Source organism: Microtus pennsylvanicus, chromosome 21, assembly GCF_037038515.1.
Source record: "Microtus pennsylvanicus isolate mMicPen1 chromosome 21, mMicPen1.hap1, whole genome shotgun sequence".
Classification (NCBI taxonomy): Eukaryota; Metazoa; Chordata; class Mammalia; order Rodentia; family Cricetidae; genus Microtus; species Microtus pennsylvanicus.
The window spans coordinates 2,861,359-2,874,973 of NC_134599.1; the positions used below are offsets into that span (position 1 = coordinate 2,861,359).

General features: G+C 40.3%; 1 protein-coding gene across 4 annotated transcripts in view; it reads right to left on the reverse strand.

Moving 5' to 3' along the window:
• Rbm33 (RNA binding motif protein 33) overlaps positions 1-13,615 on the reverse strand; it is a 102,261-nt gene that overhangs the window by 41,255 nt on the left and 47,391 nt on the right. For all 4 annotated transcript variants that reach the window (XM_075955660.1, XM_075955659.1, XM_075955662.1 and 1 more), the window contains one exon: positions 8,739-8,797. In XM_075955660.1, the coding sequence (XP_075811775.1) occupies positions 8,739-8,797 (59 nt within the window). The remainder of the gene's footprint in view (positions 1-8,738; positions 8,798-13,615) is intronic.

A 13,615-nucleotide genomic window follows, 5' to 3' on the forward strand; every position in this document is an offset into this window, starting at 1 on the left:
AGGACATCTTTCCAAGTTTATCTTTAAAATGTATCAAGGATTGGCAGAATGGCTCAGGGGAAAAAATGTTGCACAAGCCTGTCAATCTGAGTTCCATCCCCAGAACCCATGATAGAAGAAAATCAACTCATACTACTTGTCTTCTGACCTCTGCACATACGTTGTGGCACTTGTGCCCTACCCCTCACAATGATGATAAAATTTCTTTTAAAAAATGTACCTGAACTTATTTAGGAGTGTCTTAAAAACTCCTGGGGAAATAAATGCTAAGGACTAGGAAGATGGGTCAGTTGGAAAGTGCCTGCTAGGTAAGTCTGAGGACCTGAGTTTGGTCCTGGGTACCCAGGAAAAAAGTCAGGTATGGTGGCATACATGCAATCCTAGTCCTGGGGAAGTAAATACAGGAATGGATCCAATGGCTCACTAGGCAGCCATCCTAGCATAAAAAACCCACAAACCCCAGATTCCAGTGATTAATCCTGCTACAAAATAAATAAAACGATCCTGAAGAATAATCGCTAATAACCTAGGTATGTGCATGTGTACTCTCTCAAACATAATAAAACAAAATAATTGGAGAGCACACTACGATTAAAGATAAAACATGAAGAGATTTTCTTAGTGTAGAGGGCAATTCCATGGTTTTAACTTTCTATCACTGTCCAACATGTATGGCTGCATACTAAACTGCAACACTGATGACTGCATGACTAAACTGCAACATTGGTGGGCTACATTACTATATTGTAGATGGAAAAATTAGACTCAGGAGTTAGGTCGAGGGATAGGAAAGTGGCTCACTGGGTAAAAGGCTTTTGCTGCCAAGCCTGAATACCTGAGAACCCTCATGGTAGAAGGAGAGTACCAACTCTAAAAAGCTGTTCTCTGAACTATGTAAGAATGCCAAGGCATGCATAGGTGTACACATGAAAGCATGCGTGTGCGCACACACATGCACCTCAAATGTAAAAAAGATACAAGTCCACTTGTATGGCACTGCACAATTCAGGATGATGTGCTATTGCCAATTTAATACTTTTACCCAAAGCAGACAAATAGTTTATTTTATAATGTAGTTTTTACAGAATATTGCAATGATTCTGATTACTGCACAAAAAAAAAAAATCAGTAAGAAACAATTTCAATGGCTATTTCCTAGCCTTTGGGTTATTAGTGTGGCCTTTAACCCAGTCCTACCTCTAGTCCTGTGTATAAGGCATGCCAACACTGCAGAGTCAAGCTAATGGGTTATTGAATCTGATAAACCATCTCTCCCTTTAATGGCTGTTTCCACTGTGTTTAGCTGCTCTTGTTACTGCTGCAGATGGGCATTCATTGATATGATTAAATTTGATGGTATGATAATGTATGGTAATCATGATTAATCAGAAACCCAGAAGCAAGTGGAGGATGCTGGGTATTATGTCACCTGCATTTTAAACTGCATTCTCTGCTTGCAAGCCTGACAATATCTGACAGCTGGAAGGATCTCCTACCACATTCTCCTGCTACTACTCAAAGATCTGATAAGAGGAAATGTCCATCATCCCTTCCCTATCTTAAGTGGTAATAATTATAAGGCAATGCAGCCATGTTGTAAAAACTGTAAGCACTCAAAAGCAAGACTTTCCTTCCTGGAGAGCATAGTCTTGATTCTCATCGGTGAGGCTATAATCAGAAAAGAAATGGGATTTGCTGCAGCAGTCTCTCAGACATGATTTGCATGAAATAGCACTCAGGACCCAGCCAGCAAGCCCCGATCATCAGCACCTGATACCACGAACCACAGTATGCCCAGAGCCCTGCTGCATATCAGCCTCATTTGCCAGGTCAGGCCAAGCAATACAGCCACTACTAAAGACTAGTTCCAACTTAAAAGTACACACATTTCCATCCTGAATTTAAACAAAGAACAAGAAATCATTCGACACCGGCATGAAGAAAGGAAAGTAGACACAAAGTCCCACCCCTAACCAAGAAGCTATTTGCAAGTGATACCTGCTGGGAGAGGAAAAATCAATTTTCTTCAATGAAGTGTAACTGGGTATATCAACCACACTCCAGGTCAAGCCGCTTACCCAGGAGACGCTATGGTTTTGTGGCGTGTGTGTGTGTGTGTGTGTGTGTGTGTCTGTCTCTTACTGAGTTTTTGTTTGACATCTGGTTTTACTGTTTTGTGTGTGTGCTTTAATAGAGAGAACATGAAGTTGGGTGAGTAGGAAGATGGGAAGGATCTAGGGAAGGGGAAAGAATATAAAAATATACTGTACGAAAAAAATTTAATAAAGAAAAATTTCCACAGCCTACCCGTATGTTGTTGGTCACCAGAAACATCATCAGCCTAATACATCAGTGCAAATTCGAAGGACTGAAACAGCTTTATTATTCTGTAAGGATATCAGTGCTTCCCAACCTTCCTAAAGCTGTGACCCTTTAATTCAGCTCCTCATATTGTGGTGACCCCAACCATAAAATTATTTTTGTTGCTACTTTATAACTGTAGTTTTGCTACTGTTATGAATCATAATGTAAATAACTGTGTTTTCTGATGGTCTTAGACAATCCTGGTGAAAGGGTCAGTTGATCCTCCCAAGGGGTTGAGATCCAAAGGCTGAGAACAACTGCTTTAAATGGAGATTTATATATAAAACAGCAATGGGACTCAAAATGAAAGTTATCAAAGTAAGATTTACTACAATTGACATTTTAGCATTGCTGTGAGCAAGCAATGTCTTTTCTAGAACAAACAACTAAAAAACTATACTTAAAAGACTCACAACCAACCATGGTAATGGCATACAAAATAGGGCATGCTGTCTCTGTGTAGTGAAACCAGAAAGATTTTTAACATGAAAACAGAAACACACGTTTAAAGTAGAATTCAAACAGAAACAAAGATAGAAAAAAAGACAGGACCTGTATATAAGGTAAACTAGTTCTTCCTCTTATAAAAACAAGACACAAATGTGCTGTGAATTGACACTGACAAGCTCTGGTCCACGCAGTGAGCACTGTCTGCAGTGGTGGTTACTAACAGGCACAATGGAGACCCTATGATCCCTGCCTTTGATGCTACTTGTTCTTCTACTAGGGCCTGTGGGCATCTATTACTTAAATAAAAGGTGTACATTATATTCAAAAGACTAACAGTGACTCAAGATAAAGGAGAAACATAGCTGTTCTTTGATCAGTAACAACTGAGATATAATTTATATTTGTAAGACATTCTTAAGTCTGATCTGGAAATTAAAAAAGGAAATCCAGTGCATAGACCTAATTTTTAGCCTGAAGTTTAAATCACAAAGTACTAAGGAATACTGTACATGTGTGGATGGGGTTAGAAACCATATCCATGTGTGAAGACAAACATGACGAATAAACCATGACCCAAGTGCCTTTATAGCAGTTCTCAAAACTAAGTACTTAAAACAGGACCTGCTTAGAGCATTTCTCACCTCGACAACTAAGAGTTTGTTCTAATTACCTAATAGTCACTGTCAATCTTACACCAACCGCCTACAATACATTAAGAGTGAATATCTAAAATAATGCTAAGTCATTGCATGCAAACGGACTGTTAGGCTGATTGGCAGGCTGTGCATCTATGTAATGGAGGCAAGGCTGAGAGAGTAATCTGGGTTCAAGCCCCAGCACCACTCAAAACACAACAACAAAAACCGTATTACACCAGCAAATCTAGAGGAAACTGTCACTAAGAAAATTTTCCATCTACTAGTTTGTTTTTACCCAAATCTCCATCATTTGATTTTACCAATAAAGACTGGAACTAGATGCTGGAATGAAAGCCTGCTAGCTCAGGGAGGAAGAGAAAACACATAGCTGACCTTCCTCCTCTGCCCTTGTTCCAGAAGCCTCTCTTCTCCTACCATAACAAACAAGTCTCTTCAAACCCAATGTCCCTCCCTTCTACTTACTGTGTGTCTATCTGTCCTCCTGACTCCCTTTTACTTTCTATGGTTTTTTCTTTTTCATTTTTTCAAGATTTATTTATTAATTATGTATACAGTGTTCTGTCCGCATGTCTGCTGCAGGACAGAAGAGGGCACCAGATCTCATTACAGATGGCTGTGAGCCACCATGTGGTTGCTGGAAGTTGAACTCAGGATCTCTGGAAGAGCAGTCAGTGCTTTGTATCTCTGAGCCATCTCTCCAGCCTCTATGGTTTTTTCTTAAAAATTTTATATTCACCTCTTGTCAACATGGTTATCTGCCCTGCCTCTTGACCTATGACTGATTTTATTTAATCCTGTTTACAATATTCAAGTAGAACATTCTTGGATTAAAGGTGTGTGCCAGGGCTGAGCTATACCACAATGAGAAACAGGTTCTTCCAGTAAATAACGCAATCTGGGGGTTCACAGTGTGATCAAACATCCTGCAATACGCTAGTTCATAGTCATTTCTGAAGTCTTCATAAAATAGCCGGTAAAAATGGCCTTTTAAGCTAGTGCTGTTACCTCTAGTGGGGAAGAGAAAACTTGCTCAGGCTGAGTGGTAAATGCATGCATGCACCACCGTCCTTTCCAGACCTGGAGCTGGGGCCACCCTTACCCATGTCTGTCCTGTCTGCTTCCCCAGTGAGTGAGGAAAAGAGAAGAATTGTTTTTAGTTCAGTATGTACCTCCTAATCCTCTGATACAAGTTCAATGTATCACTGAAGTTTACAAAGCAAGAAATATAAAAACTTAAACATCCTTTCTTCTCTACACTACTCACTTTCACAAGTACCAGTAAACTCTCAACTCAAATGTTGTGTAAGTTTCCTCAAGTTGAAACATTCCATTGTGCAGGAAGCTCCTTAAATCAAAGGGAAGCAACTCAAAATAGCTTCACAAAGTTTCTGAAACTGACCAGATTCAGTAGGCCCATCCCTGCCAGAGTAAGCAATAAATACTGAGAGTCCCCTCACAAGGAACTGAGCTTCAAGGAAGACTCAGGAGAAAAGCTGCAAGAAGACTCTGAGACCAGACCAGCTGCCTGGAAGAAGCAGAAAGCAGCAGAGCTACCTGGAAGAGGTTTAGACTAACTGAGGCATCTGAAAAAGGAACTCTCCAATTTGTTGAGCCACCTGCAGGCTGTGCAGTGTGCTCCAGGCTCCCAGATTTTTGTGAGATGGCATACATAATGGGGTGGACTTTAGTCAAGCGGCCATCTTTGATTCATTTCTGCTCCAGTAAGTGATCCCTGACCCATATCTTTTTTTAAAGATATTATTTATTTATTATGTATACAACATTCTGCCTCCATGTATGCCTGCAGGCCAGAAGAGGGCACCAGATCTCATTATAGATGGTTGTGAGCCACCATGTGGTTGCTGGGAATTAAACTCAGAACCTCTGGAAGAGCAGCCAGTGCTCTTAACCACTGAGCCATCTCTCCAGCCCCTGACCCATATTTTTTAAGTAACCCCAATAAACTCACTGTTTCATCAAAGCTGAAATTAATGGTATCCACACCTTGGTCTGTGTGGAATTCATATTTGGGGTGAGTAGACATATGTATTCCATCTCCCCAGGAAACATTTTGTCACACAACTCCACTAACTAACAGAAGAAGCAGCTATGCATTGTGTGTGCAGCATTGCCCAAGATAACATCTATCCTCAGGGAGACGAGAATGCATATATAGAAGAGATCCACTTGGGAAAGATGAACAAAATAAATTTGACTTTAGTTAAGTTCTAATTCTATTTAAACTGGTACAAAGACTTCCAAATTCAAACCTAATTTTACGTACCACGGGAAAAAAGTGAATCCACTACACCTAGAAAGTCTAAATTTGGGTTCTTAACTAAATAGTTTATCATTTCTGTGTAGTCTTTGTGCACATGTGTATGTGACTTGATGCTAAAGACAGAACTCAAAACTTTGAACAGCATTCTACTACTGAGCTATAATCTCCAGCCCCTCCTCCTTTTTTTTTTTTAAAGCACTAGCACCTACCTCAGGATTCTCTTACCTCAGTCTCCCAAGTGCTAGGATTATAGGCATGTGCCACTGTAAAGAGATTATGGGTCATTTTATAAAGCAAGAGTCTGTGTAATAAACACTGTCTCTCAATTTTTAAGGAAGGCTGGATTTGATCTGCAGTGCATATGGCCAGCAGAAATAAATGGTCAAAGGCTTAATTAGGCCACAATATTGTTTTTGTTGTTTTTAATCATTGTACTCAGGTATTAAGGAAAGATCCAACTTGGGCTTCATTTAATTCTTCTTGGTCCGTAATAGTTGTGAACTGCCATAAAACAGATCCTTGTCTAATATTTATAATATCAAGTTTATATTCATGTCAATCAAGCTTAAAATAGTGGTAGAAGGGGGGGGGGAAAAACCTTTTTGGTTGTTGTTTTAAAGTTCCAGTTTAAATAAATGTCAGAAGACAGCCCTGAGTTTATCTCCCTTCCAAACATGTTCTGAAGGATTTAAAAAAAAAAAAAAAACCATGGTATCTCTGCTATACTTGAAAAACAAATCCCATATTGATTTCTCTGAAAGACTAAAAGAGTAGCTGAAGCCCTGCATATTTTCAATTAGCTCACCATGACTTAGCTTTTTTATCTAGTCGCTAGGCCATGTCACATAAAGTAGACATTTATTAAGACGGTGACCAACAAAGACCTGCAGGGTTTCTTTAGTTATACACACAGCCAACATCTAGCCCAACTACTTTCCAGTACAGGCTGCTACCTTCTCAAATGGAAGGAAGGTTCAGAAATCTTAATGCCACCTTCAGAGTAGTCTTTAGATCTTAAAAAAAATAAAGTGTGTGTGTGTGTGTGTGTGTGTGTGTGTGTGTGTGTGTGTGTAAAGGTGGTTCAGGAGTTAAGAGCACTAATGTCTCTTCCAAGGGACCTGAGTTTAATTCCCAACACCCATATGGCAGCTCACAACTGTCTGTAACTCCAGAATCAACACACTCAACAGACATATATACAGACAGACAAAACACCAATTTAAAAAAAAATACAAAAGAGCAAATGCTTAACACTATTAAATGAATAAATTTAGAGATCAGGGAGAAGGCTCAGAGGATATGGTGATTTAAATGAGAATTAATCCCATAGGCATATATATTTGAATGCTCAGTCACCTGTGAGTGAAACTGTTTGAAAAGGATTAGGAGGTGTCAGCCTTGTTGGTGGAAGTGTTTCTTTTGGGTGAGCTTTGAGATTTCAAAAGCCCACCCCACCACAGGCCAGGTCAAGTCTCCACCTATCTCTCTCATCAGGTTGTAAAGCTCTCAGCTACTGCTCCAGTACCATGCCTGAATACTTCCCACAATGATGATCAGGGACTTACCCTGTAGGCAAGCCCCCAATTAAATATTTTCTTTTCTAAGTTTTCTTGGTCATGGTGTCTCTTCACAGCAACAGAACAGTGACTAAGGCAGAGAGTAAAGATGCTGGCCACTAAGTCTTACAACTGGAGTTCCAACCTAGAACCGACATGGTAGGAGGAGAGAACCAATTTTTCTTCAAGCTGTCCTCTTACCTCTAAGTGCTAAGCTTTCATTTACTCTAGTAATATCCTTAAAACATGAGGTTCCCCGCTTCTAATATCATATAAAAATCTATTTGTACAATTGAAAAATAAAAGTGAAAATTGTAAATTACTAATTTCATATTGATAAGCACATTGTTTCATAAAAATATTAAAATACATGCATTTCTGAAAACCAGAATTGCATTTTTACATCAAATTCTAGCACCATGATGTGAATTAAACATGAAAACAGGACCAATAGCAAATTTCACACAGGCCTGAGGAAAAGGAAGCAAGATTTCCTTAGAAGTACATGGAATGATACCATGGCAGCCTGGAGGACACAGTCATTCACAAATATGTTCTGAATAGGGATTGGTAACCAAAAACAACTAATCAAAAACTAAATTTATACAATGTAAACAGCAATCTAAGAAAAAAACTTAGCTAAATATGAGAACAAGGCCAGAAAGAACCAGTTTCAGATGGTACCACAAATAATAGCCAGAAAGCAAGAGTGTCTAAAAATTACTCCAAACCGTAGGCAGGCTCTCCATCTAACCTGTCTGGGGCTACCAGACATCCATTTACTGCTCATCATCAATAGGCCACACACACACATACTCACTTCCCTTTTCCTATCCAAATGACATTAGAATTTCATTGTCTGAACTAATTCCTCACGGTTCTTAAGAAGAACAATATTCAGGGTTTTAATAAACGAAGAATTCAAAGAAAGTAAAATACATTTATTTACCCAAATAATGGACATTTTTCTTTTAGTTACAGATAAATGACAAGAAGCACGTAAGTGTGTACTTTGGTTCATATCTAAATTTTTTATTTAAGAACAAGAAACCTGTTGCTCAGGAGTACTCCCAGCTCTTTTAATAACTAAGCACATCATTCTTATTTCCTGGAATCTGACATAAACTCACAGATGTCCCATGCCTGTAAGATGTGCCCTCAACACAACCGTGACAAAATCAGAATTCATATTCTTTAAGATGAGAGAATTTCTGCTGCGAGTCTTGATTCAGCAATTGTATAGTTAACACTAATTTCACTCTCAAACATCCACTGACCTTAAGGTTTTAAAACATATTTTCCACTGCAGAGACTGCAGTCAACATTCACCAATGCCCACACTGTATCTGGCTGGGCAAGTGCAGTACCAGTATCTCTCAGTCAGCATGTGCTTCCCCCCTGCCAGAAAGAAGAACAGCTGCTACTCACTGGGAATCTTTGGGGTCCCACGGCAGGCCTCGGCTGGCTTGGAACTGGCAGCAAGGGCACTGTAAGAAAACAGCTTGCATTACAATCACTTAGCATCAGACTGGATGGGAGAAGACAACACATGAAATCTCACACAAAACATATACTGCATACACTGGGCACACAGTAACATTAAGTTTAGACTAGACCTACACACACTTGGTACTTTTGATAATTTCATAAGAGGAGAGGGGAGGGTATTTTTGGCCCCAGAATAAAACAGCCCAATATGAAGCTTAAGTTCTAACAGAGAATTACTTTAGAATTAAAATATTTTTACAACAAAAGAAGATAATCTTTTTTTGAAATTAAAAGACCTAGTTTCAGTGAGATGTGCCATGGTAGGGTACTCTTATAACCCTACCATTCATGAAGTCTGAAGAAGGAAGACTGTTACAAGTTTGAGGCCAGTCTGGGTTACACAGTGAGCATTAGACCAGTCTGGCTTACATAGTAAGCCCTGCCCAGTTATACAAATTGAAATGTGAATCCTACAGAATCAGAAGAGAGGGAGAAAGAGGAAGAAGAAGAGGCAGGAAGAGGAAGGGTGAAATGATGCTTGTGTACCCTTACAGAGAATGACGGGGAAGTAAATTACCATGCTGAAACTTGCAGGTTGGTTTTATTTTCCAAGTGGTCAAATTCTCGACAGTCTACTAGATCAAGAAGTCCAATTGTTTTCAGAGGATATATCATGGTAGCAAAAGACAAGGGCTAAGTCCTTAGGACAAAAAACAAGGGCAAAGTCCTTAGGACACAAGCATGTCTGCCCTCTTTGGAATGTGCTGCACATTATGCTGATCTCACTGACAGGATTTGGAAGAACTCATCACTGGTGTGGTATAGGAGCTTACAGTCAAACATGGTGCTAGATGCACCCAGAAACCTCTCATATGATCACCTAAAATGTGATACATCTGGAGAGGTCTTTAAAGAGGTCAGAATGATGAGCACTAATCCAACCTAACTAGCATCCTAGAGAAAAGGAGAAATGCAAACACATGCTCACAGAGACACCATGTGAGAACATGGGGAAGTCATCTGCAACCCAAGAATTGAGCCCAGGGGAATCAGCCTGCCCATGCCTACACCTCTTGGTAGTGCTTGTTACAGCAGCCTCAGTAAACTATTAATTAAAGTTTTAATACAGCACAACTTTAATAAGAGGACTCTGGGAAATGAGAAATACTGGCACAAAAATGCACCTGAAGAATAAGCCCAATCACTTTAAAATAGTGACACACCAAACTTTTATTTTCTACAGTTACAAAATGAATCCCATACATTGAACTGTATCAAGAATAGTATAATTAACATCACACTTTACAGGCTCAATGTTAACTGATTGTGTGGGCCATCTCACTATCTGATCAAAGCAAATGTAACTGAAACTTCCTCTTACAGAATGTCAAACTAGCAGAAGTCCAAACCTCCCTGAGAGTCTATTCCAACACAAGACTTACTGTAAGAAGACACATAGAAGTTAGGCATCAAAAGGGAAAGAACATGCTATTGAATAAGGAAAAAAAAGAGTATTCTCATCTCAGAAGATAATGAAGGTGAAGAAAAGAATGACACATTTAACAACAGACAGACAATATTTTTAAATCAAGCACCACATACAAAACACCGAGCTCCACTACCAAACCATTTATAGGAACTAAACAACTCCAACACAGCCCAGTAAGAAATCAGGAGACGAGAGCTGATTCTAATGAATGGGTTTATTAACATGACCTCTGAGGAGCTGGCAACACTGACAAAGTCTCTGCCCTCTTTCTTCAAGAAATAAATAGTATACAGAACTCACAGAGGAAGAGCAGGGCATGGAAGCAGGTGTTTCAGCCCAATCCAGAGAGCAATAGGATCAAGACCTAACCCCTCGCCAGGTACCACATGGAACAGAAGGAAACTTAAAACTTCTGATGTTTACACCGGTCTAGCTAAACCTTGTACCTAAAAATTTGGTATTTATTATTTATGAAGCATCTTATGTATATAACAGGAGACATTTTCAGTTTATTACAATTGTAAGAATGGATATCAGAAGAACAACTTAAGTGTCCATCAAACTGGTTTAATTATATTACAATGGAGCAGTCTTTTACCCTCAGAAAGAAAACAGACTGATTTATAAAAGACATGCAAGGGCTGGGGAGCCTATCTTAGTGGAAAAGCACTTATCTAGCACCCAGCATTGGGTAGGCTCTGACTTCCAGCACCACGTATATACACACATGCAAACATATTCATATAACTACTCAGCTTATATGCTAATAATGAAAAGATTTTCAGCGAGAATGTAGAGATAATTCAGTGGTTAAGAGTGCATGCTGCTCTTGCAGAGAACTCATCCTATTCATAGCCCCATATTGGACAGCTCACAACCACCTGTAATTCCAGCTCAAGCCATCCAATACCTCTGGGCCTTCATGGACAATGCATACACATGCACACACCTCTACACAGATACATATATACAAATAATTAAAAATAAATTTATCTAGGCATAGGGATACACGCCTTTAGTTCTAGCACCCATAAATCAGAGGCAGGCAGCTCTCTGTAAATTTGAGGCCAGCCTGGCCTGATACAGTTTGTTCCAGGCCAACCAAGGCTACATACTGAGACCCTGGATTGATGATGGATGGATGGAAATATTCTTTTTTATTGTTTGTCTTGAGACAGGGTCTTACTATGTACCTCTAGCTGTCCTGAAACGATATAGAATAGGCTGGCCCCAAACTCACAGAGATCCACCTGCCTCTGCCTCCCAATTGCTGAGATTAAAGCCGTACGCTTTAAAAAGTTTTTAAGTGTACTTAGCTATTAACACAGAGAAGTGCTAGTTTAATCTGTACTTTGCATGTAAAGGCACTCAGCCTCTCCCATGAATTGGGGCTTCAATTTAAGCTAATTTACAAAGTACTAAATCAAATATTGCTAGGACCTCATATGTGCCCAGCAAGAATAAGGTTTTCTTCTCTCCAGCATCAGGTACATGAAACACAAGGATCAAGTAGCATCAAAGCTCCTGGATTCATGGTGACCTTAAATAGCTTCAAATGGACTCACCATTTACTGAGTCCATCAAGCTCCTTGATGAGGGATCTGCATTTATTACTTTCCAGCCTAATAACTTCTAGCAAGTGACACCATTTAGTCTACAGAACATTCCAGAACCTTTTTACAGCTTTATTATATTCCAATACTATCGTACTTCTAATAGGCTGAAAATCTATGCATCTTACCAGCCATCAGTTTTCCACTGAAATTTACAAGGAACTATCTAAGTAACTGATGCTGGTACAGGGCAACTATTGAGTTCAATTTAGGAAACAGAGAAGACATGGTGGGGGCTGAAGGGACATCTCAGAAGTCAAAGTATGGAAACTAAAGTTTAGATCCCTAGCACCTGCAGATGTTACATGGATATATAACCTACCTGCAATCCCAGCATTGGGAAGGCAAAGATGGAGAATGTCCAGAAAAAGTTAGCAACTTGACTAGCCAAACTGGTGAGCTCTTGGTTTGGCAAGGGACCCTGTGCTTTCTCTCTCAACTTATGAAATTCCTTTACCTCCTGAGCTCACCAGAAAGAATCAGCAACACTGTTCCTTCCTCAGGAGCCCCTAAGTGACGACGATTCCTCCCATTCTTCAGGACAGGTGGTCTCCTTTCCAATCCCACTGCAGTCCCAAACCCAGACCTCAGGGCACCTAAAGCTCTTCCTTTACTTTGTAAAATCAGTTCCTGAGTCGTTGCCACCATCTTCCTAGCTCTCTACCCCAAGCTCACTGTCACTGCATGAAGACGCCACCCTTTCCATGCAGCTCTCAGCACTCTACCTCCGTCTTCCTCCAGGACCAGTTTCAATAATTACCTCCTCCTCTGGGGTTTTCTCTTCACAGGACTCATCAATTTCAGGACTAGCGTATCCACTATTCTGTGGACACAGCTGTTCATAACACACCCAGAATAACAAGCACAGCCAGTGACACACAATATTGTGCCAATTCTCGCCTCCAGTCATTCCTTCCAAATGTGGGGCTCCCAGAACATGGCTTCAAGACTTCTCTCTTCAGACGTTCCCACATATTCTACCCCCAATTTGCTCACTAAGAAAACTTCTGCCATCATAAGAACTTATCTAAGATTCTGCATCTACCACCATGCACACAAGGCCACCTTCTGCACTCACACTGCTGTCCCTGGCCCCAAGCCTGTAAATTCCCCATGCCTACTCCTGGCACACAGGCTCCTGCCAGGATAAGCCTTCCGTCTCACCTAGATCAGTGATGTTCCCCCCTGTGCAGCTAGCCCTTCCCTAAGTGTGGGGATGTGACTCTCCCTGCTTGAACCTTTCTCAAGCCTTCTTCCCCTTCCCCAACAACAAACATAGTGTTTTAGAGAACACAATGGAAAGAAAGTCTGTCAGCACACATCAGAACCTTCCCATTCTGAGGACAATTTAGTCAGGCTCCTTCCTACCACTTTCATTTCACAAGCCACTAGCAGAACTGAGGTCTTCCTACAGTCCAGGGCAATCAACAGCCTGCCCAGCAATGCTTCTTCAGCTCCCGAATCTGCCCCCAGCAGCTCTGCCAGATTCTCCTGCTCTGATTCATACCTCTTCTCTATATCCCTGCACCTCTACTAGAGTTCTAGACCAGTGGATCTCAACCTCCTAATGCTGAAACCCTATAATATGCTCCTGTTGTGGTGACCCCCCCACCATAAAAATTATTTTTGTTGTTACTTCATAACTGTAATTTTGCTACTGTTATGAATCTTAATACAAATATCTGGTAACAGGCAACCCCTGTGAAAGGGCTGTT